Source organism: Tyto alba, unplaced genomic scaffold, assembly GCF_018691265.1.
Source record: "Tyto alba isolate M040663 unplaced genomic scaffold, T.alba_DEE_v4.0 Super-Scaffold_33, whole genome shotgun sequence".
In the NCBI taxonomy this organism is placed as follows: domain Eukaryota; kingdom Metazoa; phylum Chordata; class Aves; order Strigiformes; family Tytonidae; genus Tyto; species Tyto alba.
The window spans coordinates 8,690,118-8,716,631 of NW_024881308.1; the positions used below are offsets into that span (position 1 = coordinate 8,690,118).

The following is a 26,514-nucleotide window of genomic DNA, read 5'->3' on the forward strand; positions in this document are numbered from 1 at the left end:
GTAAGCAGGGTAAGATAAGATTTCTTGAAAGAATATTTTAGTTACCTTGAGCCTGATTTTTATAATCATCACTGATACTTCCAGTAAACCTCAACAGATTGTAAGATTAGAGGACTTGTAGAAATGGCACTTCAGGCATTTAAGCATTCACCTGACATGCTTTAACACAAAGAACAAACGAAAAAGAATAGTCTAGTTTGGAACTTGAGAAATTATCCTGCTCCAGAGCTAGCAGGATGATAAAAGAGCCAGAAGGCCTAACTCAAGTGCCAAAAAGTACACCAGTAGTATCACACATCTTCTGTGAGGTGCAGCTTATGTGAGGAAGCTAGTGAGAAAAAGTGCATATGACATTGAGAGTCAAGGCTGGAAATCAATGTAGGTTAGCTTCACATCACACATGAAACCTGCTCTCTACCCCACATTAGTCTGTCTGCTGCAGACTGCTGACATATTGGCTTACATGCTCTTAGGGAACAAACTGAGTCATGCTGCTAAGACTTGAAAATAAATGTTTTTTTAAAAGTTCTGAATTCTGCAAGCAGTACATCCGATTTCATGAAGCTGAGGCTCATGATACATATACTCTTGCCCGTTTTTCCCCCAAGATTACACCTTTGTGCACCAACTCATTCCTGCATGCAAAACGCAGTTGTGAAACAGACAGCTACATGCACTCAACTTTAAGAAAAGTTAAGCCTTTTCTTAAAGGCCTCTTTATTTTTAAATTCCTTCAAAACATAAATTAATGTAAACAAATCAGATGCAAAACACCTGCATTTTAAATTAGCATATATTTTACTGTATCAATCACAGCAACCTCATACAGTAAGATACACAAAAATAGAGCATGGTATCACTTCAATTCAACACAGTTTTGTACTACAGTATTCCATGACATATATACACAGGACTTTTCTTTTTCAAAGCAAGTATAGTCCCTGCTATGTTCACCGTAAAAATTACGTGGCATCACAGTTTTAGTTATTCACTGTAGTGTGAGTAGCCATATGGAAATTGAACTAGTGAACTAGAAGATACACTGTAGAGCAGCCAAACAGGCATGACACTTCAGAAAATGAACAAAACCAAAATAACCACCAAAATGAAAACCACCCTTAGACTGTATTTTAATAGTAAAATTGTTTTTAAATTCTTCACTATGTACATAATGTATCTACATTTGTGTCATATTTATATATATATATATTTATAAAAAACCATACAAGATTTTGAAAACCTTAAAATCATTCACCTAAACAATATTTACCCCAACCTTCAGGGTCAGCAAGGCAATACTTGCCTATAACATTATGTTCAGTTGCAGTCGCTTGATTCAGAAATTTCCCTGATTGCTAAACACACACCATTCACTTTGTTTCTTAGTGCAAACTGTACAGTAACTTATTGTTCTCAGCCCTCTGTAAGACTCTGGTTTCATCTTATTTCCATAACACTTCTGACACCCATTTATGGCTAAAATTATTTTAGCTATTTTACAACATTAGCCTATATAGTTTCCCCCTCTACCTACTTCAAGCCCTCCCCCCACCCCAAAAATGTAAGACAAACAATCATTCATGCATATTTCTGTCACACAGGGATCAATGGACATTTAAGTTTAGAAGCCTAGACTCTAACAGTGTTTAAAAAACCCCTAAGTGTGTAATTTTAGTGCAAAGTGGACTACATAGTTTACATCTCAGCTAGAGTTCTTTACAGATATTTTAAACACATTTAATTCTGCACATCAGATTAGGTTGCCTGATATTTTGTTCTAACTAGCTAGTTGGAATAAGGAAGTTAGAAGGATTCTTGTGGGTTTTCTTTTAATAAAAAACTAAAGCCTATTCATAATCAGGTGTTGTTTGGGGGTCAAACTGTACAGAGCCTAGCACAACGGAGTCCTGGTTCTCGGCTAGGGTTCCTATGTGCTACAGTAATACAGATAAATATTATTATCTGATTCACATCCATAACTGATGAATTTACTTTAACAGGAGTCACAAATGAGCTCTGATTTTTAACCAGGCCAGTGCTTTACTTGCTGGACTACACTACAGACTTCACAGTGAATTTGAAAGCAAGCATAACATTTATACTTACAATTTCCATAACCACAAATGAAAAGCGTGCACTGAGAACCAAAATCCTGCAATTCTTAGACAAGACTCCACTTTGACTAGTGGTAGCCTTATCAGAGGGGAAAAAAAAAATCTCAGATTAAAAACCAAAAATTGATCAGAGCCAAGAACAGACTGCCACAGTGACTATAACAAACTATGAAATACAGTACAAGGAAAAACAAAGAGTCACCTGAACAAATAACCCAGAGAGACTTCATAGTTATAATGATTCTACCACTTTTAAGAACTCAACATATTAAATATTTATTAAAAATAAAAACTGTTTCCAAATTACCTATTTACAGTACAAAGAACAGTACTTAATACATGTGCAACAGAAAATAAAGAAAAATCAGTACTCATCTGGAAGGACAACACTCTAGGCATAATTTAAGTGACATGAACACAGGTTCACCTTTTTAAAATACCATACAGTAAAAACCAGTAGGATGATATTGGCCACACCAGAAAATAAAGCACATATCGTCCAGATTCAGATTATATAAGATTGAGATAAACATCTGGGAGATAAGGGGAGAAGGAAAACATGAAGACAAAAGGAAGAGATGCTGCGGTGTTTGCATTTTGGAGATCAAGAAATGCAGACACACTTCAAAAAGTAGTCCTTGTTGGCAAAACAAGCCATTCACATACTTGCACATTTTGAAGTCATACTTTATCAAAAACCAGCAGTGGTTTCATCACTCATAGAAAATGAGAATCTTAATTTTTAGACTTTATTTTCAAGCCTTGCATGGTTTTATTTGGGCAAGGAGATGACTGCAATGTAATAGAAAGGTGTGATGTCACTTTTCTAATATACAACAGCTGCCAAGTTTTACGGAAAAAATGTGTTCTTCTCCCCCATTTAAATTGAAAATTAACGATCATTTAGGAGTTAAATTATAGCAGCATGAAATCTAATGTATCTGCAGCATCTGTGAAGCCACAAAAATCAAGAACTGGCACCTGATCACTGAACCATGGTTTCAAATATTTAGACATTTCATTTTGGTAAGAGGTCAGTGTATTTTCTTATCAGTGGAGTCAGAACATTAGTTAGGATAGCCCTTTCCCCTCCCCCTTTCCTTCCCCTCCAAAACAGACTAATCAAGTCTATCTATAAACTACATGGGACAGCTGGGATGATTTATAGTTTAACTGATTGTTAGGCATGAATCTGTGAAGCTCACTTTTTCTACAGCAGGGATCATAATAGTAAGCATTGAGGCAAGTGTCACATGAGACTTTTGAGCAAAATGTGCAAGTGTTTGCAGCTCCAGATCGGTTACAAAAGCCGCAGCGTGAGGTGCCTGAAGGTTTGGATTTTGAACTGAATTGAGCAGCTCTCTCTTGACTCTGAGTCTGTGACGTGTACTGAGATTTCTCCCTTAAAGCAGATGCAGGAGACAAGCCATCATTTGGAAGTGGTTTGATTGAATAGGTGCTCTGTTTCACTGCTGGATATTCCTGCCTAGAGTTGAACAGATTGTCACACTTTTGGCAAACTGAAGTGCCACAAGGTACGCCACAGTTTTGGCACTTGAGGGAAGCTGTCTCTTTGGCTAGGTGGGTGCGTTTGTGGTAAACAGGGTTGGCATCATTTTTAACAGCCAAACATCAGGCTTAATAGCTTCTTGTCTTTTAAAATTCAGCATACTTCTAGAATCGGGATCAGTATATAAATCTAAGTCCTCTTGAGCAGAAAAATAGGAGCTGTAAGGGACATTTGTTCTTAGCATGCCATTGTGATGAGATGAACTTGGCAAGAATTCATCTGAACACCCGTGTGGTGAGCTTGACATTGTCAGAAGAGAGGGTGATGGACGGATAATTTCGTCTTTAATGTCATCTTCTGCATCAACTAAAATTGGTTCTTTCCTGAGACTCAGTGAGCTCATCAAAGGTGGTTTCTTACTTTCCCAGTAGTTATCATACGTGTCCACTGATTTAGAAGGCTTGCTCACCTTTGGCTTGAAATAATCTTTAGAGGCTCGTTCACTTGCTGATTTCTGGAGTACCATTCGTGCCATGGAAGTGTTTAAGTTTTCTTTGCACTCTACACGCCGCTTCATGGCTTCTGAGCAGCCTCTAACATCTTCATTGCTATTTTTTCGTTCATTTATGACATCAATCTCTGAATAACCTTTATCCTTCACTTGCAAGTGAATTTCAAGAAGCTGCTCACATTCCACTTTGGCCAAAAAGAGTTCAAATGAAACCATTTTCACTTGAATGGCATCAACCTGCTCTTTGAGCTTAAACATTGTTCCCAGTTCCTGGACATAGCCCATGTAGTTCAAAATCTGCCTTACATCATCTTCAGTTAGAGCAGACTTTACATAATAAACAAAGGGTCCAGTGTAGGTCTAAGGGGGGTGGGGGGGAAATAAAAGGAAAACTGGGTTACACATTCAGTGGTGAACCAGATGTTTAGATAATTCTGTGACAGATAGTATATAATTAAATAGAATAATAATGACAGTGAACACATGCAACTCCCATGGCAAGATGAGCTCCATTTCTGCATCCCTCCTGTTCAGCAGATGGAAATTCCACATGAGGCAAACTCAAAGAAGGAGAGTTTTCATTCAAATTGAAATCCTGATTAATATAATGTCCTCCTTGTTGATTTAAATCACTATGTTCTACATTGACATTAACTTTTACGCATACCAGACACGTTTGCATTTGCAAGCAAGTCTACCATGAAAGGTAAAAAGGCAGAGATTTCACGTATTGCCCCTGGACAGAGGCTAGCTAGAGATAACAGGAACTTAGAATTACTGCAGGAATACCAAAGTCCTCTTCAATTCAGCTTTAAATATACTTGAGGTGCATGCTTTTGTGTACTACTACTATGCAGTTTTAAATGCCTGTTTTATTTAAATCTTATACTAGGTCAAGAACTTCCACTAAAAGAGACCCAAACCCAAAGATATCAGCTTGTGCAAGCTGAAATATCCTTAGCATCTGGCATACCTGACATGTGTTCTTAAACCAGTTCAAAATGTTTTGGATTGCAGGCGAGAGTAGCCAGCCCATCACATCTTTGTACAGAATGGGTACTGGATCCACAGTGCACAACTGAAGTCAGAATCAGCAGTGCATCAAGAGATATCCTCGATGGATCAGCCAACATTTCAAAGGCCAGAACTTAAATGTAATGAAGAAGATTTACGGAGAGATCTTGAAGAAAGGTAGTTTCCCCTTGGGGAAAAAGAACTCTCAATTGTTCTAATAATGTCAAAATTCTCTGCTAAATAGTGAAATAATTTATTTTTAAGAAAAACAAAAAAAAAAAAAATACCCATCACCAGTGCACACAACCTGCAAATGACTTTAGACACCTGTATCAGCAGTGTGTTTATCCAGCTTTCAAGTCTCAAAACTGTTCTTGTAAGTCATCTGCAGCATTTGTTACTGAAATGCTGCAGCAGGTTTGAATAAGCATACAAGAACGGGTAAAAGATGAACCAGGAAAATCAACAGTAGAGAACTCACTATCTGACTTCCAGCACCCAAGCCGAGCAAGATACAAGTTCCTACTTTTCCCTCCAAGTTCCTGGCATAGGTAAATAATCTGAAAGTACATTAGAATCAAAACTTCATGAATTGAGAACTGAAAAGTGGATAAAAGATATTCTGGTAACAATTCTTTCAGAGAAGTTCCTTTATCATTATTATATAGCTTGTAGGAACCTCAGCGAAGCATTCACTTGAAAGCATGCATTGGTTATTAACACTTGTGCTCCATTAATAGCTGTCAAAAGACAAAAATCAAATTTTGAGTGAGCTTGATTGCTCGCCCTAGTGAAAGGGTAGTAATTTCTACCCAAGAAGAAAATAAGACACTGTAGCACAGTAAGCTGAACAAAAACCTTAAATAAGCTTTTCTTCTATTTTATAGTTACATTATAAATGCAGGTAGTATTTGTACTTCTGCTCTCAGGATACTCTCACCAGCACAAACTTCACTTATTTTACATAGAAACTTTCCTCTGGCTTCTGTTTACCAACTGTATATAAATACATCCATCATGCTAATAGGTAGAAAAAAAGAAGTCTGTAAAGGAAATGCATGAAGTGTGTTAAAAGAAAGAAAACCAAATCATACTCTCACTATGGCCACACTTAAAATGTCTTACCTTAATACTTTTGAACTCCTTTTTCCAAGGGTAAAGAAAGAGATTAATTCCAACTGTCTCAAGCATGCTGAATGCATTATGCAGAGAATGTAAACTTGAGGATTTCACAGATCTCAGTGAGTTTTCAGCCATGTCGTAAAATTTTATCAACCGGAATCTATAAAAGGGATCAATTTTGGGAAGGCAAAGCAAGGCTGCTGCTGCCACTCGCAAATACTCATCATTAATAGGACGCTGCTTGTTGTCGGAGGCATTCAGTTTGCATTCATGGAACTGTACATACTTCCTAAATAAATCGTCTTTGTATTTTGTATCCATTGAAATCAGTTTTTATCTCACACTTGGGCAGCTACCTCCTCTCTTTCATGGTTGTTCAGCAGTAGGTTGATTATCTGGCATTAAGAGTCTTCAGTAACGGCAACTCTTCTGGAATAAAAATTGAAAACAAAGACAAGTCATCACAGTTGCATAAATCCCAGATGTCCACAGTATCTATCAGCTTCACAGGATTCTATAAAATGGTTCAGAGCAGCAGCTCCCAGAACAGTCTTTTTCAGGTTTCTGAAAAAGCACAAGAGTCTACAGAAATGCTGTTGTCCTGTTTTTTACTGTCATTCTCTACTCCTCTTCCAGTTGTCTGCCTAAAACAGCACAACAAACCTACATCAAGCAAGGCACTGAGAGTCTGATACAATAAAGCCGGTGTAGGCTCAAGCCCCAACTGAGAGTTCATTGGCTTAAGGAACACCAAGGCAAAAGTAACTCACAGGAAAAAAAAAAAAAAAAACAAAAAAAAAAAACAAGAGGAGAAGCATGTGTTCTTAGGGTCTCTCTGTTTTATTTTGTCCCTTCAGTTCAAACAACTTAAACATTATTTTAATCAGTCACTGTTGAGTTTTGTTTTGGTTTTTCTTTGTTGTTTTTTGGGTTATTTTGCTCTGCACAGTGATAGATTAAAAAAATCCCACAAAGAAGTTTCATTTTGCTCAACCTGTGAAAGCATCTACTTTTTTTTTTTTTTTGTCTCTAGTGGCACAGGAGTGCCCCTAGACTGAGAAGATTAATTAACTTCACCTTTCTCTTTCTAACATTTTCTAGGCTTTTGACTGCCACTCACATTCCACCTGACAGCACACCCAGGACCTCACTGTGCTGGGAGAGCACTGCAGCCATCCCACAGGGAATACACTCCCCTGATTGCTGCAAACTACAGCTGAAGTTTCAGCTGAATGCTGGCAGCTGCAAAGATTGTAATCTTTTCAGCAAAAGCGCTACACCTGCCATTTTTAGCAGCTTTATTAAAACAAAATTATTTCTGTTTTTACATCATTTATACTTTGTTTGCAGGGTTAGTTGCTTTTATGTATATACTGATCTACATTTTCACCTCGCTGAGCTCACATACTGCACAGAAAAAGCTGCTGACAAAAGAAGCTTCCTAATGCTACTTTACCAAAACCAAGGTAATTAACAGGACAACAGACTCTCTCTCAACTGCCTGAGGAACTTGCAATCAAAAAGCAGACCACAGGCTTTGGGTTTTTAAATATAAACACAATCCAATCCTTATGGACTTCCCAGCTGTGAACCAAGGGGAAGAGAGGCAAGAGAAATCAATACACTGTTTCAGTTGTAGTCAGTCTGAAACAGCACTTCAGAAAAGACTTTCCACCCAATATTAATTGCAGATTCTAGAATAGTGATCAATGCCCCCTCACACTCCTGTTAAAATTAAAATCACTGTTAACAGCAAAATTAACTGAATGAATGGAGCCATAACACAAAATACACAAAGGGGAAGAACCATAAACCAACACCCAAGAGACCAGGAAAATAAACAAAAAACCCCAATAGCCTAGCAGTTAATATTACTTGATGAAAGGATGCACTTAATGCAACACCATGTGGGAGAAGTTAACTCACAGTTCAATTTCTGCTCAAAGACACAACATGCTCAGTTTTTCCACAATCAGAAATTGCACTGATGTCAAGAGACAAGCTGTGAATCGCAGGAAATGTGGAGTTCTAAATTAACATCCAAACACAAGGGACAGGAGTAAATCTCTCTCACAGAGATCTTTCTTCTTTAAGTTGTGCAAGATGAAGTCTGTGGACAAAGGCAACAGAATACCTGTTCCTTAGCAAGAAGGGCTTCACAAGAGAATTTCAGAGAAAGATCTTTGTCTGGCACATCAGTAATACACCCACAGGACAAGGAATGATCCTGTGCTGACAAAAAGCTGGATTAAGTGCTACATTTCTTCCACCTCCACTGTTGGTAACTACTAAACAGAAGTGCTTGGTTACAAGTACGAGAAGTCAGGATTAGCAAAGTCCCTAAGTGAAAGTCCTTCATCAAGGCCCTACGGATGGTGACATTCAAAGTCGCTCCCAACTCCGATTTTGATCTGCAATTTGTACACAAGTTAGGGTTCACACAGCCAAAAAGCAAAACACAACAAACCAAACACCCCATCAAACCTTTGCAGAGCCACTCCTCTGCGCACAAAGCTTCCAGAACCAAACATCCCCGTCCCCGGCAGCCCACCCAGTGCCAGGCAGGCTCCGAGCAGCTAACAACCATGGTTACGAGACTCACTAAAAACCTCAGTATGTGAGCAGGCACAGATAAATATAGTTTTAAGAAGCACACTGGCTGATGGAACAGATGAAGTAACAAGGCCGTTTTGCTGCAAACCATTGACTGAAAACCACAAAATTGCATAGAGCGCACAAATAATAAGTTCTGACCAAAGTCGAGATTCAGCTGATGGGGTAGAAACGTTTTCTTCTCTATCTCCTGGGTCAAAACCTCAGCCGAGGGAACCAACCACCCTACCCACCCTGGCCTGCCTGGCAGGGCACAGTCACAGAAATCTTTACGGCAGGAGGGGAGAAACACAGGACAAGTAGAACCTCCTCCTCGCCCACGCTAAGGAGACCAAAAACGCCAGGGCTTTCACCAAAGATCTGAAAAGAAAATCATCCCGAAAACAAAGGCTGTTTAACAGCACAAGAGCACACCGCATCGCTGGGGAATTTCAGGCCACGAAGCAGGGGAGAAGCAGGGAACAACACCCGGATCCAGGCTCGCCTGGCCCCGCTTCACTCCCTCGCTCTCACGGGGACACTTGTTGCCGAGACGCGCAGCCCGGCCGGGCGAGCGGGCCGGGGCAAGAAGCCGCGGCCCCGGGACACCGCACCCGCTTGCCCAGCCTGAGTGCCGGCCCGCTGACCACCGAGCCTCGGGGCCGGCCCCGCGGCGGCTTCCCCCAGCCCCCCCGCCGGTAACGGAGGCACCGCGCCCGCCGGGCCGCCGCCGCCCGCCCCCCAGCCGCTGCGCCGAGGGCCCGCAGAGCCCCCCCCCCCCCCGCGGAGCCGGGCCCGTCCCTCACCGCTCTGCGCCGGGCCGCGCCTGCCGCCCGGGACCCGCCGCCGCTCAGCCGGAAGCGCCCGGTGACCCGGATGCAGACTGCGGCCCACCTCCCCCCTCGGCCCCTCAGACGGTCGCAGCAAAGGCCGCCTCGCCAGAAGGGCCGGCGGCGGTGCCCGGCGGTGCGCGCCCGCCCTCACGGCTCAGCCTGCCGGCACCAGCCCCGCTGGCTGCCAGCGGGAGGGGGCGGCGGACAGCGGCGCCCCGGAAGTGGATGGCGGGGAGGGGGGACGGGGCACCGCCTCCAGCCTGGGGAGCGCTTCCGCCGCGTGACGTCAGCGGGGCGGGGGGGCGGAGCCACCGCCTCCGCGGGCCTGAGTGACACACACATCCACCCCGGGATCGGGCCCCCGGGGGTGTGGGGGGGCCACGACGGACAGGGGCAGCCCGGGGGGTGGGCGGGCAGCGCCCGGGGCCCCTCTCGCCGCTGCGGCGGGATGCCGAGCCGTTCCGCGTGAGGGTGGGGGGGTTGCGCCTAGGGGGTGGGGGGTCCGAGTGGCCGCGCACCCACGGGGCCTGCGGTGCACGGGCAGCCCCCCGGCCCGGCCCTCGGGAGTGCCCCCGGGCTCGGGGAAGGAGCGGAATAGGGAAACGGGGCGGCCGTTTAACTTCGGTGGGAGGTGCACCGCAACAAAGGTCGTTAAACCGTCGGTCGTTTGCAAGCGGTTTTTGCATCCCTCGGCTTGGGAGGGGCGGAGAAGAGCTACGCCGCCCTTCCCTCGCCAAGTCAGTGCTGGGGTGTCCGTGGGTGCGGAGCGGGGTCCCCGCGCAGGGACCGGCTCCCCGGGGGCGGGGCAGCCTCGGGCCGCCACGCCCACTACGCATAACCACGCCCATTGGTGGTGACTCCGCCCCCCTGGTGGGCGTGGTCTCCGCGCTAGGGGGCGGGGTCGCGCCTGCTCACTCGCCGCTCCCCGGTTGGCGGGCGGGGCGGGGCGCGGCGGGGGGAAAATGGCGGTGGCCGGCGCCGGCGGCTCCTCGTCCTCCTCCCGCTCCCCGGAGCGGCGGCACGACCTGCTGTCCCGCTTCACCTGCCCCGTGTGCCTGGAGGTGTACGAGAGCCCGGTGCGCGTACCCTGCGGACACGTGTGAGCGGCTGCTGCCGGCGGCGCGGCGGGGGGGGGGGGGGGGCCTGAGGCGGCGGCTCGGGGCCCGCTCGGCGGGCGGGGGCTGGAGCCGGAGCCGGGCTGCGAGGCCCTGGGCGGGAGCTGCCGCTCGGCTGCCCGTAGCTCTCCCCGTAGCTCTCCCCGTTCTTTCCCTCGGGGGAGGGGCGGGCGAGGCCGGCACTGCGCGGCGGGGGTGCGATTTGGGGGCAGTGGGGTCGGTCAGCTCAGGCTGAGGGTGGGGGGGGCTCCAAAGACAGCGTTGAGCTCCCGCAGCGTCTTACGGCTGGCCGGGGGCTTCCAAGGGTAAAAAAAAAAAAAAAATAGCTGGGAAAGCAGCTAATCTTTCACTTTCGATTCCATTTCCTCCTGAAAGATGCAGAAACCGAGAGAGCAGAGCACTGTCTGAAAGCTGGTAACACTGAGCATGGCGAGCTGGAATCTTATTCCTCCCTTCATGCTCCAGTGTCAACAGGCTGTTGGTTTCTTAGATATCATTTCTTGAGACTCTGCTGTCACTTAGGGCAGAAGACTTGGAAGAGCTCTGCATATTTATGCTGCATGTCTAGGAGGGCTGTTCTCACCACTTACTGGTTTTCTCCTAGGTTTTGCACCCCATGCCTGCAGGAATGTCTTAAACCGAAAAAGCCAGTTTGTGGTGTCTGCCGCAGTACCCTGTCACCTGGTAGCAGAGCTCTGGACTTGGAAAAGCAAATTGAAACGACGGAAACCACTTGTAATGGCTGCAATAAAAAAGTATGAAAGTATTTGGGAATTAAGTGCCTACTTGGCCATACTGCTTAGAGGGAAATAATGTGCTTGCTCTTCAGCTTTCTGCAGAATCAGGTCAAAGTGTTTGTTGTGATAAGTGCTGAAGATTTTTTTATATAGGTAGCACCCAAATGTTGACATTCTTTCCACAGTTTTTTATTGTTACCTCTTCAAGAACTGAATGTCAATTGAAAGATACTGATTTTAAAATTATACTAAAATATTGCTTCTGAAGTTGCTTCTCTGAGTGTGCCTCTGTGGGAGGAATGTTGTAATAAAACAGTGGATGTGGGTTTTAGATAGTGATCTCTTTGGCTCTTAAATACAATTTTTTTTGCTTCATTTGAAATAGTTATGAGTTAAAGTTGTCTTTTGCGTGGTATATTCCATAGACTTACTGTTTCCTAATGTCCTGCATGTTAACACCCTTCCTTGACATTTTCTTTCTCTTTGTAAAATTGGACTTCTTGGTGTTAATTGAATGTGTAAGAAGATATCTTAGTAGATGGCAAAACAACAAGTAAAGGATAATTAGATGCTCTAAGGTGAAAGTAACAGTTCGGTTAATTTCACTTTTTATTTCTGTGTCATGTCTTCATTCCAGCAGATAGCAAACTAGTTCTTTGAATTACAGATTTCCTTACTGTAAATTTGAATTTTCATTAATAGGATTGAACAATTAGTAATCAGTCTATACCAAGATCTAAAAGCCAAATTATTTTGCATATTATCTCTTCTCAGTGATCAGGTAAACTGGCTTTATATGAAGCTTTTTTTATATATATAAATACTGTAGTACAGATTAAAAATGAGCTGTCCTGAGCAGTGTTGTATTTGCAAAATATTACAGGCAGCAAAGTTACAGGTTAACTAACTAATCTATAATCTCAAAGCTTTCTGCCTCACCATCTGAAGTGATTTCCTGATTTAACCCTGTCTGCAGAACGCTGCTTTGGTTTACTTGTTTACTACTTCTGCTTAAAAGTGTGGAAGTAGCTGCAAATAGTTTAAATTAACCTTGCCATGCAATTGTTGCCTGCACAGATGTATCTCTCAAAGATGCGTAATCATGCAGCTTCTTGTTCAAAGTACCAGAATTATATAATGGAAGGTGTGAAAGCTGTAACTAAGGAGCCACTTCACAACACCAGGTAACCAGCTCTTCTCAGAAATACTTGGGGTTTTTATCACCAAAAAAAAAAAAAAAAAAAATTGAGGTAAAAGCAGACTTTATCTCTTTGGTCAGTTTGGGTGTTAATTGTTTTAATCCTTTCACATAGTTAAAAGCTGAGCCTTAATCTTGCAACTGTCTGTACACAAGCAAGCTAGTCTGCTTTCTCCTTAGTCCATGCACAAGACATTTTTAAGGTCAGGGTACTCTGTAAAAGTAGTTATATTTTAAATAAAGGTTTTATGTTTCCGTCCCTTGATTGTGGTAACTTATAATGAAGGGGAGTCAGAATTGGCTGCAGTGCACTCACCTGCATTGTGGCATACTGGGTGGTACCCTGTGTGTTTTTTTAAAAAAAAATGTTGATAAATAGCATTTATAACTTTGTAGAAGAACTATTGTTCTGTGTCAATATGGATGATATTAAGAGTTCTTTAAGCTATTGTTAGGAATTTACAAACTGATATTTTAAACTATCTTGTCTTAATTGCATAGAATAAGATTACTGCTTTGAATAATTTGTATTCTTAAGAGCTGGTAAGACATCTTTTGAGTATTGTATCCTAAAATTTTTACTTTCCACTTTCTTACATTGATAAATAACCTCTTTTTCTCTCCCCAACCAGGAACTTCCCAAATCGCTTTACCTTTACTTGTCCGTATTGCAGCGAGAAAAACTTTGATCAAGAAGGACTAGTTGAACACTGCAAAACATTGCACAGCATGGATGCAAAACAAGTGGTAATAAAAAGTCTTGGTGCAAGAATTGCAATGAAGTCTAGTCTTAGCCTTTGAAACAATGAATTAGAGACTTACTCTTGAAGTTAAGTACATATTTATAATTATTCCTGTTAAAGTCAAATGTGGGTATGGTGTTCATGCATTTAACTTTTACATAATTTTGATGTTGGTTTTCGGTACTTTTTCTGTAGATGACTACTCTCTATTCCTGTTGCAGCTAGGTCACATCCTCCTTTCATATTTGAAAAATGGCAGACATTAAAAGTTCATTAGGCACAGTAACAAACATCAAATTAATAAAATGTAATTTCAAAGAAAGTCAGACATTTAATTTTCCCCTCTGCTGTTTTCAGCAATAAGATATTATAAAACATCGGGAAAAATGCTTGCAAAAAAATGGTATATCATTCTAATATTCTTTATCTGCTGAAGCTCCCTCATATAAGAGGAAAGGCAAACCATGAAACAGAATTTGAAACTTACATTTTTCTGGAAAGTTTTTTGGAATTCCAAATTATTTTGAAAAGAAGTGCCTTTTTTGTCTTGGAAAGAAATGATCTTTACAAAGGAGATCAGGGAAACGTTTCTGTTAGAAATAAAGGCGGAAATCTTCTAAAGCAAACAGCTGTAGTGAATTCTGATTTTCAGAATGCAGGGAGAAGAGTAAGCCATTCCATTTCAGAGATCTAAGACATGACTTAAAATTATTCAGGCTTATCTGAGGCTGTTGTATTAAATGTTCCAGCAAACTATTTGACATCACTTTGCATATAGAATAGCGATTGTTACAAATCTCGAACTTTAGTCTTCCATGCTGTCTCTGTCCTGCCCCTCCTACTGTAAATGTTAAAGCACTTAACCTTTGGGTCTTAATTGGCTTTTTTTGGGTTTTTCTTGAAGGTTTGCCCAATTTGTGCCTCAATGCCATGGGGAGATCCAAATTACAGGAGTGCTAACTTCATGGAGCACCTTCAAAGACGACATCGCTTTTCATATGATACTTTTGTGGTATGTGTTTCCTCACCCTTGGAATACAGCCTGGTGCCTCCTAAAACCCAAATTTTTTTACATAGCCACTGCTGTGAAATCTCATCCACGCAGATGGTATCAGTAGAGAAATTGGATTATTGGCAAGTCGAAGGAAAAGACAGCTTTTTTCCTGTTCTTATTTGGTGTTGTATTAACCAGCATGGCTGTTGCAGTAAAAGAATTTCTGTACCCTTTATTCATAGGATTATGACGCTGACGAAGATGATATGATGGCACAGGTTTTGTTGCGTTCTTTGCGGGATAAATGAACCAACTAGAAGATTAACTGTAAAACCAGACTTCCATGAGGGGGAAATGCCTAGCATCCTTGCACTTCTCCCTGTACATACCAAGATGAACTCAGGCATCCATAAGTATGGAAGACTTTAATCCTTGTCTCAGTTTCAAACCCTGGTTTGGTATTTCTGTACCACTTGGTCTTCTGTTAACGTGGTCTATGCCATTCAACCCTGTTGGTCTAATTTTCTTACTTGTTTCACACAGAGCTTAATTGTAGGTCAACATGGAGGAGACAAATCTTTTCCTTTAACAATGCCTATTTCTTGGTTTCTTTTGCAGTTGTGTTCATTTGACTGTCTAAAAACAAAAAACATTCCAAATGGAGTGACTTGAACTAGTTAATAAACATCTCTTCCCAATCTCATTTACATATCTGAAATGATAGTATGAGAGGTGTATTTGTAGCTCTCTTTTCCTTTAGTGAGACCTCTAGGTGCTAACTGTAATTGTCAGACCAGCGCTCATTTAAAGTGACCTATAATGCCTGTGATTTCATAATGTTTCCCAGTGTTTAAATTCTTATAAGCAACCTCTCAACTATATGGAAAACATGTCTTAAGTACAAGTCTTCAAAGTACAAACTCTCTTACCAGATCTCTGCACCTGTGTAAACAACTAGTTCAAAATACTTTTGTTCTATGCATATTTATTACTTTCTTCCATACTTTGACCATAATTTCTAGCCTGGAAAATAAACTTTCATGTTGGTCTTCTTTAAAATGCATCATTTTTTAACTGTCTTATCAAATAATAATCATATTTGCTGGCTTTATAATTGAATTGGTGGGTTTTGAAACTGGTTTTCTAGTGACTTTAAGCATCACGCTGATAGGGGAATTTGGAAAGTTTTTTTTCAATACTTCTGCTTTCTATTTAAACTAAAGTTTTCATATATATTCCTAGTTTTCTCCTCTCTCAAAGCAAGCTGGTAGCAAAACTTACCAATAATTCATAGCACTTGCATAGCACTACCTTTATGCACTACAGATTTTAACAGGTATTTTGAACTCCTGTTCTTCATTTAAATGTTGCTAAAGTAGCTGAAGTTGTACTTAGATTGTTTTCCATATAATATTACATGTATAGGGATTACATTAAAAACCTAAAACATAAAAAACATTGCAGGTACAGCTTTCACAGAAAAAGTAAAATATAAACCAGAAAGCAGGATGGCAGTTCCCCTACATGGTGAGTGGACACTATATTCAAGTCTACGCTTTTACTATAGAGATTCCTTTTTAGTTTGTTTTCATTAACCACACAGTCAAGATGCTGAAATCTAACGATCTAAGACCTCTAACCAGAATTTGTAAATCACAGTAGTGTTGCGATGTCTAGTCTAATTTAAGCATGCTTAATTGGAGCAGTGGACCTGCACCACCACAGAATTGAGTACTGATTAATTTATTTGACCAGTAAAAATAGTATCATCACACTCTGCAAACTGCAGCATAGCCTCACCCTTGAAACAAGGAAACTCACCCCAGCTAAAACCTCTTGATTAAACTTTGTGTCCAACCAGACCTCTAACATATTTACATTGAACTTGGGTTTAGTGTGTTTTCCCCAATGTGGTATGGGGTCTTACAGACTCCTCTTTAAGTATCTGCTTGGTGACTGGAAGCTCAGTCATGGGGGATAGAAATTAATCTCATGGTACTATGGAAAAAGTACTCTGTTTGGCGTTGGTTGTTTTTAATGCTTGATCTGCAAAGAGATTACAAGAGGTTAGTGGTTGGATGGGGATTTCTGGGTTCTGGCTAGAACACAGTTTGGTTATACCCACTGACCAGAATCTAGATTTCTGATACTATTCTAAGTGCACTTCCATGCAATTCTGTTAAAATGCTTAAGGAGCAGGTAGAAGCTTTGAGCAATTACTTTGTCATGTTTTTGACTTTTGAAAACAAGTTACAAATAAAGACCATTTAATTTATAAAATCCTATTTTTATGTCAACCCTTGTCATTTCTTCCTTGTGGTCCGTACACTTCATTTCAGCACCTCCCTAAAAACACTTCTGTGCTGGCTGTGTAATGCTGCAGGGAGCACAGTAGACCTTGAGAAATGTAGAGACTTCGGCTTTTGGCTTCCATTAAATATTTTGTACTGATTAGTTGCAACTTTATTCATAATCTTTCAAACAGTGGATCCACACAGGTTGTAAAAAATAGTTTGGCTCAAGTTCTGCTAGATCTGGCCAGAATACTGCAGGTGCAGCCTTGTATGCAAATACTCCTATAAGCCATTGGAACAAACGGCCCCCAGTTTCTTGTTAAGTTGGGAACGTGAGACTGTTCAGCAGGGCTCTTCTGTTGAAAGCTTTACAGCTTCCCTAGCTTTAACTCTTCTGGTTGTTAAGTTGGTGATGTTTACATCCTTGTGTTGTCCTCAGTTTAGGTCGCTTCAAATGCAGAGGTGAAGGCTGGCTTGCAGCAGACCAGTCAAATTTCTTGTGCAAAGTGATTGTACCCTAACTGTATGTCAGCCCACTCCTTGGCTATACAACTTGGGTTTGATTTGCATCAATTTATTAGTTGGGAATTATTTCAGAACAGGTGCAGACCAAAAATACTGACTGGAAAATGCATGCTGGTTCTGCTTTAACTTTGATTGCATTTGTGTATGGATTGGAAGCGATGTCCTGGCACCTGCCAGTTTGGTAACAGCAGAACCCACAGCACTGCTTTCTGTGCTGCAATGAGCATCCATGGAACCACTCAGAGATAAACTTGGCCACAGGCTTCCACTTGCCCCAGCTGCTGAAGAGCTTTGTGTCTCTGTGCTGCTGACCTCATCGACTTAACTAATGTGTTTACATGTGGTATACCTTACTGATATTTGCTGGTTGATTTAAAATCACATTCTGTTGTGAGGTGCATGTGTTCTGTGCAGAGCCTTGATTCATCTCATTTGTGTGCAGAAACCTGTGATGGGGAAAAAAAAAAAAAAAAAAAGCCTTATGATAGAACAAACTAGTTTGGGCTTCTAAATCCCGGGGGTGTTACTGCAGAAGAGTGAAGTACTCTGCCAGAGCTGCTCTCACCTCGTCAACAGCTGATCTTGTAGCCACAGCAAATCCCAAGTGCCCATTGTTGGTGATAATGCAATCAGGCCACCTCGGACCTGTGAAATTCCCTGTCTAGCACAGGGAGTCAGCCTTAGGAGGACAATTAGTGCTGAGGGAGAGGAACAGAATGGGAGGAGACAAGCTTGCAGCTGAGCTACTTTTTTTAATTAATCTGTCTCCTGTCAAAGACTGGCCTTAATATGTCTGGTAAATCGTTGTCAGCATTAATTGCCTAACACAAAGGCATTGCTTCATCTGGAATTACAGCAGTAAATGCCCCATGTCTTCTTATGCTGGAGGGATGAGCTCTTGTAAAGGATCCCATCTATAATAAAGCATTAATAGTATATTCTGGGTCCTCATGTCACCTGATTGACAAAGGCACATCAAATTTGCTTCAAGGCCTTTGGCCAGCTATACTGGGTGGTCACTGGTAAAACCAGCATAAGAAGGATTAACCTCTCACACCATATCAAGGGCTATGTTAAATTACAGAAAAGCAAATGAGGGATGTGCTCGTAGTTCTAAAGCTTTTCTGTGGTTTAAATATACTAAAAATGACAACCAGGCACTTGCCTGTTTGGAGAGTGTTTTTTTGTTTGTTTTTCTAACACAGAGCTTCATGTCACAGTTGCATTGGTCCATGATTCGTTCTTGAAAAGCAACTGATTTTTTATAGGTAAACTACATTATTCTTTGGGTAATATAAACAAGGACTGTTGAAGCCACTATGAAAATTTCCGTTTCCTTCCCCAAAACTCCAGAAAATACTCAGCACTTAGTGAAAGTAAGCATCATTGCTACAGGCTTGGGTCTCTCACTTGTTCTATCTTTACCTAGTACTCAGACACTGGGCTTTAAAAAAAAACACAGTGGAGCTTCTGGAGCTTCCCTTCCATAACGTGAGCACAGGGGGAATAAACCCACTCTGGGTGCTGCAGGAGCGGTGGCTGGCACGGCGTGTGCCGACAGCAGAGGGAGGTCTTGCATTTTGGAGAGAATGAGGCTCGCACCTCCCGGCCCTGTACTGGTCCCGGTGCTCCTCCACCAGGCTCAGGGGTCTGTGGTGGGTTTCACAGAGCTTCTCGGGTCTTGCAGTGAGGGTGCACACCTCACCGCCACACCTCATGGCCAGAACTTCCCTTCACCCCATCACAGTCTCCCTTGGTGGCAGGAGCTTTGCTCTGCAGGATATTTGAAATGCTTCACGTAGCCATGGGGCCAAAGAAGGTAAAAAGAATTTGCAGCAGACTTGCTGAAGGTGGTTAGTGTGTGCCTGTGAGCTCCTTGGGTCAGTCCGTGTGGGTCTGGGACTGGAGCTGCACCACAGGCGTGTGGCAGGGCTGCTCTGGTCACCCTGGGGCTCAGCAGCTGCCAGAGCCCAGGGCTGCGGTGGAGAGTGGGATGGCTGACAAACCACTGACATTTCCAGCCTGTGAATCATTGCAGAGCTTCTCCTCCCCTCTGCTCTCCTGCTACCTGTCCTGTAGCTTGCTAGCTCATGGGCACAGGCAGCTCAGGTCATTCTCTCCCTTGATCTCGCTTTTTCCTCTAGCACATGAAAGTTTTTTCCACGCGCGGTGGTTGGAACAGATCTGATTATTAACGTTTTCAAAAAGAACAGAGGAGCAGGCTTTGCTTCTTGAAAGAAAACCACCTAGTTGTGTTCCTCGTACAAGTGTCCCCAGCGTAACCACATCCGTGACAGGTGGAGGAGCACAGGGGGGGCACCAACAAGGCACGGGGGGTGGCACCTGCAGCAGCACCCGGGCTGCTGCCCCCTGCACTGCGGGGTGCTGCACCTCTGAATCCCCCGGTGAGAAATGGGGTGGGCCTGGCCTCTGTGATTTGGATCCTCCAAGGCCTTTGGGGGCACATTTTCCCCTGAACTTCAGGCTGACTCAGGGGTTAGTTGTGCAGATAAACACCTGCTGAAAGTCACTGGCAATTCTGCAGCAAAGGAGGGCCCGATCCAGCTCCAGAGCATGTGGCTGCAGGGGAAGAGTTTGCAAAAGCGTCCCATCTCCTCAGGATGCTGTGGCTGGCAGGACAAGCTTTCCAAGCTGCTCCTGCCCTCAGGAAAGACTGACAGTGAGCTCAGCCCCTCACTGCAGCCGTGCCAGCGGAAAGCTTTGCTCCCCACTTCTGCATTTCATGCGGGTTGTGGCTAAAGTGTCATGTGTGCTCAGAGGCGGCTGGTGGAGCAGTGTGCGATGGCTGAGTCACGAGTGGCCTGGCACCACAGGCCCTTTTCTGAGTGGCAGGGCAGGGCACTGGCCGGGAGTGAGGAGGCATTTCTAGCAGGTCCCATTCCTCCTCCTCCCGCAGCCGCTCGCTGCCGGCAGCTGCCTTGGCCCGGAGCTGAGCGCGGTTCCCGTAGCAGGTGGCTGGACCTGTGCCCTGAGCTCCTCCAACGGGAAAATCCCTGCGTGAGACAGAGGGATGTGGGGCGAGCTGGAAGCTCAGGCTGAGCTTTTTAACTGGGGGTGGACTGCTCCAGCTCCGCTCACCACTGCCCCAGCACCCACTAGTAAGGCCTGGGCACCTTCCCGTGGGCACGTGTTCCCTGAGGAGCGGAAAGCCAAAGGGACCATGTGTCTCACTGGGGCTGTTTGACCCCCCCTACTGCAATGCCCGTGGGGAAAGATTCAAGGAAAAGCAGGGAGGAAGAAAACCAGTGGTCAGCTTGCAAGGGGAGGCTGCGCTGACTGGAATCTGCCCAGCAGAAGGGAGAAGCAAGTCCAGGCAAGTGCTCCTGACCCCCTGCCCGGGGGAGGGAGTCAGCAAGAGCTGTTCTGGATCCATCCCGCTCCTCCACAGGTCATTGCCTCTTCTCAGAGGATTAATAACCTGTGGCGAAGCATCCTCCCCCCCCACGCTGGGCTGTGTCCCAGCAGTGCTTTGGAGCAGCGGGGCACAGTGGAGTCTTGCCCTTATCTGCACCGCAATCCGCAGCGGTGGGGCAGGAGCAAGGACAGCCACGCGTGGGGGGCCCGGGCATCACCCTCCCAACACAGCGCCTTCCTCCAGCCCCGCTGCTGCGGGTGTCCCCGGCTCGGGCGCATAGGCCGTGGGTCTGTCGCATGGCTGGTCCCCGCGGGGAGCATCGGCACAAGGGGAAACACTCGGGAGAGAAGCCAGAAACCGTTCGTTCGGCGGCGGCAGCGGGTTTCCACGCCGGCGCCCCGGGCAGGCAGCGCGGGAGCGGAGCCCCGTGGGCAATCCCCACGGCAGCCGTGGGGCCGACACCTGCCGGGTGCCCGCCCCGCCCGGCCCATTGGCTCCGGGGCCCGGGGGCGGCCCCGCCCCGCCCGCCCCGCCCCCGCCCCGCCCCCCCGGCCCCGGGCCCATATTAACGGAGGCGGCGGCGCAGCGGCCCCGCAGCGGGCGGCGGCACCGGGGCTGCAAGATGCCGCGCTCCTTCCTGGTGAAGAAGCACTTCTCGGCCAGCAAGAAGCCCAACTACAGCGAGCTGGAGAGCCAGGCCGGTGCGTGGACGGGGTGCGGCGGGACGGGCCAGACCACGCACGTGGGGCGCTGCGCGGGGTGGTGCGGGGACTCCGCTGCGGGATCACCTTAAGTCCCCACACGGGAGCGGGTGGGTGACTGACTTTTTGCAGGGGTGCTGGGTTTTTGTTTGGGTTTTGGGTTTGTTAGTTTTGGTGTTTTGGTTTTTTTTTTTTTTTTTTTTTTCGATTTCGTGCACCTCGGGTGGGATGGGTGAGCGGGGATCCCTGGTGTCCCGGGATGTGGAGCCGCCCCCTGGTACCTCCGGGTGGGCGGAGGTGCTGGGGGCTTCCCCCTGGGGTGGACACGGGTGTGCGGGGCGCTCCCCGTGCCGGGGGCGGGCAGGGGTGTGGGGTTCCCTTTGCCCCATCCCTCGCAGCAGGGCGAGCAGGGGCGCCGAGCCTCCGTGGGGTGGGGTCGGGTTTCCTTTGCTTCGAGGTGGGCTGGGGCTCTAAGCCCCCGTGAGGTGGGCTGAGGTCCCTTTGCCCCTCCGGCTCCCGGGTGGGGCGCGGGGCTCCCACGGGACGGCTGGGGGTCGGGTTCTATTGCCCTGGGGGTGGTGTGGAGCCCCGGGGATGGGTCGGGGCCCTCTCCTCCCCACACGCTTCCCACGGGGAGCATCGGGCCCCCGCTGAGCGCTGCCGCCTCCCGCAGTGCTGGCCGCCCCGCTGCTGTACGAGACGTGCCCGCTGCCCATCATCCCCCCGCCCGAGGTGCTCGGCCCCGGTGCCTACTACCCGCCGCTGGTGTGGGACGCGGGGCTGCTCTCCAGCCTCTTCCCGGGCGGCCCGGGCAGCGAAGCGGCGGGCAGCACGGCCCCTGCCCTGGACCTGACGGCGCTCTCCAGCGAGGAGGATGAAGGCAAAAGCTCGGGGCCCCCCAGCCCAGCCTCGGCCCCCGCCGCCGCCGAGCGCTTCCGCTGCGCCCAGTGTGCCAAGGCTTACTCCACCTTCGCCGGGCTCTCCAAGCACAAGCAATTGCACTGCGACGCCCAGGCCAGGAAATCCTTCAGCTGCAAGTACTGCGAGAAGGAGTACGTGAGCCTGGGGGCTCTCAAGATGCACATCCGGAGCCACACTCTGCCCTGCGTCTGCAAGATGTGTGGCAAGGCCTTCTCCCGGCCCTGGCTGCTGCAGGGCCACATCCGGACGCACACCGGTAACGCCGGCTCTTGCCCCTCTCCCTCCCTCCCTTATCGCCTCCCCTCTTCCCAGCTCCCCGGCCCCCAGCGAATCGGTGGGACGGGTGTTATCTGGGAAGATAAGGGCTTCCCAAACCCCCTTGACACATCTCTTTAAAATGTCCTTTAAATATCCTCTTAGCTGGAACTGAGCACAGGGTCAAGGCTCGCCTTGTAAATCTGTGGCACCCCTGTTAGTGCTGTGCTTGCCCGGGAGCCACGGTGTGACAGTGCACGCTTCAGCTCCATGTCATAAACAGGGGGCGGCTATGAGACCGCTGAAGCACTCCCTCCCTGTGCACCGCCATGCCCGAAGCATCCCTCCCTGCCCACACCAAGCCAGGGCAGCACCTCACACCCGGCTGCCCACCACCGTGGCCTCCAGCCTGCTGCCCGGCTCGGGGGCGATGGGGTCGGCGAGGCCTGCGGGCAGGTGCTGGGGGCACCTGTTGGTGCGGGTCCGGCTGCCGCAGCTGCAGCCCACCCCACCGCCCGCACAATGCATCTCCCCGAGCATCCTTTGTGGGGCTGCGGGGATAGTGTAATTGTTACTTGGCACTGATTTCACACCCTCTTAACGTACTAAAGATGATGGCTGAAGGAAGCTGGGAAGACTTAATTGTGCTTTCTAAATTGAGCATACGCATTTGTTTCCTCCAAAAGAGTCTTTCTGGGAGGAATTCGCCTTGGCCAGGCTTTTCAATGCGAGCTGGGCGGGAGAAGGGGGAGCGCGGGGTTCTGCGGAGGAAATAGCTATACTCACCCTGGCGCTGGCGCCTTTCAGCCGCTGCCTGCTATGATATAATTAACACATAGTGCTTGGCTTTCCTGCCTCCCTCCGAACGGTTCGCTTGGCTCCAGGCAGGAGATGAATATCGTGTCTTCGTTTGTATGTGTAACTGCCTTGCTGCTTGCAGATGTTTCCACCATTAATTTTCCGTGGTTCATAGGAGAGGTTTTTCTGGGAGTAGGAAATTCCCAAGTCCGCGGCTTTCCCTGCAGTGAATGCTGTACATACCTCGCTCGGCTTTCCCTCCGAACAATAACAGCCAGCACTTCTTTTCACTGTGCTCTTCACAAACTTTGGCTAATGAATGGCTCCTTCTTTGATATTCCCCATGTGTTGATGCACTGGTTAATTGGGAGCGTTTCTCTTTGTCCCATAGGTGAAAAGCCCTTTTCCTGTACACACTGCAACCGGGCCTTTGCTGACCGCTCTAATCTCCGAGCCCACCTGCAGACCCATTCAGATGTAAAGAAGTACCAATGCAAAACCTGCTCCCGGACTTTCTCCCGTATGTCGCTGCTCCACAAGCACGAGGAGACGGGCTGCTCCGGCTCTCGCTGAGGACTCTGCTCCCCCGGCCTCTCACCACGCAAAAACCTATATTATAACTAGTTTCTGTAGGAGTTAGTTTCCTCCATCGCCATCGCAGTGTGCACCGGGCGGGACGCAGCTGCTCCAGCCCTCAAGACCCTCACACTCCTCGCTCGGTGCCTCCTGTGCAATGCGAAGGCCTGATCCTTCTCCCGTTGCAGCGTCTGGGGGTGCGGGATTGGACTCCGATGCAAAGCGTGGGGGGCAAAGCGGGGGTGCAAAACTCGGGGGGCACAGCCCCTCAGCAGGTGCCCCCCCCTTGCCGCAGGCACTCGGCACCTTGCAGGGTTGGACCTGCACCCTGGCCCCACCGCCTGTATCAAACATTGCAACCATGTAGCTTGTGGGTTTTTTTGTCTTTTTTTTGTTTGTTTGTTTGGTTTTTTTTTTTTTTTTTTTTTTTTTTTTTTACTGTAACCACTTGGTAACTTTTAAGAACCAATATTTTTTTAATGAAGGACAAAATATTACCACCCACCCATCCTGAGTGTATATATGCCGCCTGTAGAAGGTGTAACTATGCAATAATACAGTATCCCAGTAGTTGTGAAGCAGCTGCTTCTCCCCAGCACAATGACAATTTGCAATGCCTGCGAGATTAACAGTGTCCATAAAAGGCATGGGTAGCCATTTCAAACACCAACCCTGTTTACAGAGCAGCTATGCACTCAAGCACCTGTTAATGACTCTTAACAACTGCTTTTCAAGAGAACTGTGACTAATAGCAGGCACTTGTCAGCCGATACAATGGTGGCCTGTCCCAAGGCAGCCCATCGACAGGTGTGTGCCAAAAGCCCTATTTATGGGTATTGACAGGTGCCTCCTGAATGCATCTTTCTTTGGACATTGTTTTCATGGAATCATTACAAAGAGGATGTTTACATTTCAAAGGTACACTGGTATTTATATTTTTGTGCCACAATTTTGTACTGATGAAACTTTTTATATAATTATATACAGTTTATTGATATTCAATAAAATGGTTAATTTATAATCGGGTTTTGTGTGGGTGGGGAGTGCTGTGACTCCCCGCTGGGCTGGGTGGGGGTGCTGGACTCCCCTCTCCTGCTCCCGCCCTCTGACTCCCACCCGGGCCTCTTGACTGCAGGTGAACGGCAAGTGGCATTCACACGAGGGGATCTGCAGAGCAGTTGCCTCTCGGGGCAGGAAAAGGCAGGCTGAGTCAGTTCCTGCCGAAGGGCTGGGGCTGGGGAGGGGGCAGCTGTGGGGTCATGCAGGCTGGGAGGCGGGGAGCAGGCTGTTGGGGGTGTGGTGGGTCTCCCTGGCTCCCCGTGGGAAAGCGCAAGGGCTTGCCCTGTCCCAGCCTGCCCGGGTGGGTGCTGGCTTCCCCGGGGGGCTACTGGAGCACCCATGGCCCAGCTACATCCCTCAGCGCTCCCTGGGGCACGGGGGATGGCCCCGCTGGGGTGGTGGGGCTGCCTCCGGCTCTTGTCAGGCTCCTGAGCATCGCTGGGGATGGTTAAAGCACCAAGCACCGCTCTGAGCTGAGCCGCCGGGGGTGTGTGTGACCCGATGTGGGTGGTGTGGCAGTGGAGGTGACACATCCTGTTGTCACCACGGAGCTCTTCAGCAAGCGCAGGTGGGGCTGACCCCTGTGTGCCTACATCCAGGAGGGGACAGGGGGGCAGGTGCTCTGGGATACCCCAGGTACCTGCCTCCAGGATTTCCATAATTAAACTGTCCCAGTGCCCCAAACCACCTGCCTTGCACCCTCCCAGCCACCTCTGAATTTGGGGTGCTTCAGGAACACTCCAGCCAGTCTTGCTGCCTGCCTCCCCCAGGGCCTGGGATTTTGTCCTTCTCCCCCTGCATTTCCTCAGTGCCATCTCCAGGACGTCTCTTTTAACCAGGGTATAAAAGAGTGTGCCCCCTAGCACTCGTCCCCCCTCCAATCTGCTGGCGTCTGGCTCCCTGTGCCTCTCCCAGGGGCTGTTACGGAGCAGGAAGATGTGTGTGGCTGTAAAAGGGAGCAGAGCTGCTGCTCAGCCCTTCTTTAATTAAGAGCTCGCCCAGTATAAACTGACTTTCCCAGCTGAGTTGGACTCATTACTTGATTATTAAGCAGGGCAGGAAGTTTTGGGTTTGCTCTTGTGTGTGCTTTTTTCTTCCTTTTCCCAACAGGAAGCGGGGGAGGGGCACTAATTACTTTCAGCTTTCCATCCATAAAATCCTGGAGCCGCAAAAGCAGCTAAATAGTTAAAAAAAAAAAAAAAAAAGTGACCCATTTTGAGAATGGACCACCTGCAGGAACTGGAAAGGAGGGTCGAGAAGTAGGTAAGCAGGGAGCAGAAGTCCACCGAGCCCTGCTTGCCAGGGAGGTGGCGCAGGTTGCCCCACCAGCCCAGGTCGGTGTGGGCTTTTGTGGCTCTGGCATGCAAGAGCCCTCGGTCACTGCTTAGCATTAGGGCCGTACAGTGGGCATCCACCCACGCTGCACGCTGAGCCTTACCCCCATCCACACGTGTCATGGCTGTCACCGATTTGGATAGGGACCCTTTCCCGCGTCACTCAGGCTGTTGCTTCGTCCCTGCACTGGC

At 47.0% G+C, this 26,514-nt stretch overlaps 3 protein-coding genes across 4 annotated transcripts; 2 read left to right on the forward strand and 1 right to left on the reverse strand.

Annotated features, from left to right (window-relative positions):
* Positions 1 to 779: 779 nt before the first annotated feature.
* On the reverse strand, positions 780 to 9,922 carry SPATA2 (spermatogenesis associated 2). The gene is given in 4 exon segments (XM_042801185.1): positions 780 to 3,733; positions 3,736 to 4,495; positions 6,275 to 6,700; positions 9,670 to 9,922. Coding segments are annotated over 3 exon segments (1,569 nt in total). The 5' UTR covers positions 6,593 to 6,700; positions 9,670 to 9,922; the 3' UTR covers positions 780 to 3,242.
* Positions 9,923 to 10,615: 693 nt separating this feature from the next.
* RNF114 (ring finger protein 114) lies at positions 10,616 to 16,768 on the forward strand. 2 transcript variants are annotated; one of them, XM_042801201.1, is made up of 6 exons: positions 10,619 to 10,795; positions 11,416 to 11,566; positions 12,626 to 12,732; positions 13,379 to 13,493; positions 14,394 to 14,501; positions 14,726 to 16,768. In XM_042801201.1, the coding sequence occupies exons 1-6, from the start codon at positions 10,659 to 10,661 to the stop codon at positions 14,789 to 14,791; spliced, it is 684 nt and encodes a 227-aa protein (XP_042657135.1). In that variant the 5' UTR covers positions 10,619 to 10,658; the 3' UTR covers positions 14,792 to 16,768. The 2 variants fall into 2 exon arrangements, with proteins under 2 accessions (XP_042657136.1, XP_042657135.1); XM_042801202.1 differs by lacking the exon at positions 14,726 to 16,768 and having other exon boundaries at positions 10,616 to 10,795; positions 13,379 to 13,576; positions 14,394 to 14,475.
* A 4,509-nt stretch (positions 16,769 to 21,277) lies between these two features.
* Positions 21,278 to 24,950, forward strand: SNAI1 (snail family transcriptional repressor 1). Its single transcript, XM_042801300.1, has 3 exons — positions 21,278 to 21,379; positions 22,053 to 22,556; positions 23,745 to 24,950. The coding sequence occupies exons 1-3, from the start codon at positions 21,301 to 21,303 to the stop codon at positions 23,924 to 23,926; spliced, it is 765 nt and encodes a 254-aa protein (XP_042657234.1). The 5' UTR covers positions 21,278 to 21,300; the 3' UTR covers positions 23,927 to 24,950.
* The last annotated feature ends 1,564 nt before the right edge of the window (positions 24,951 to 26,514 follow it).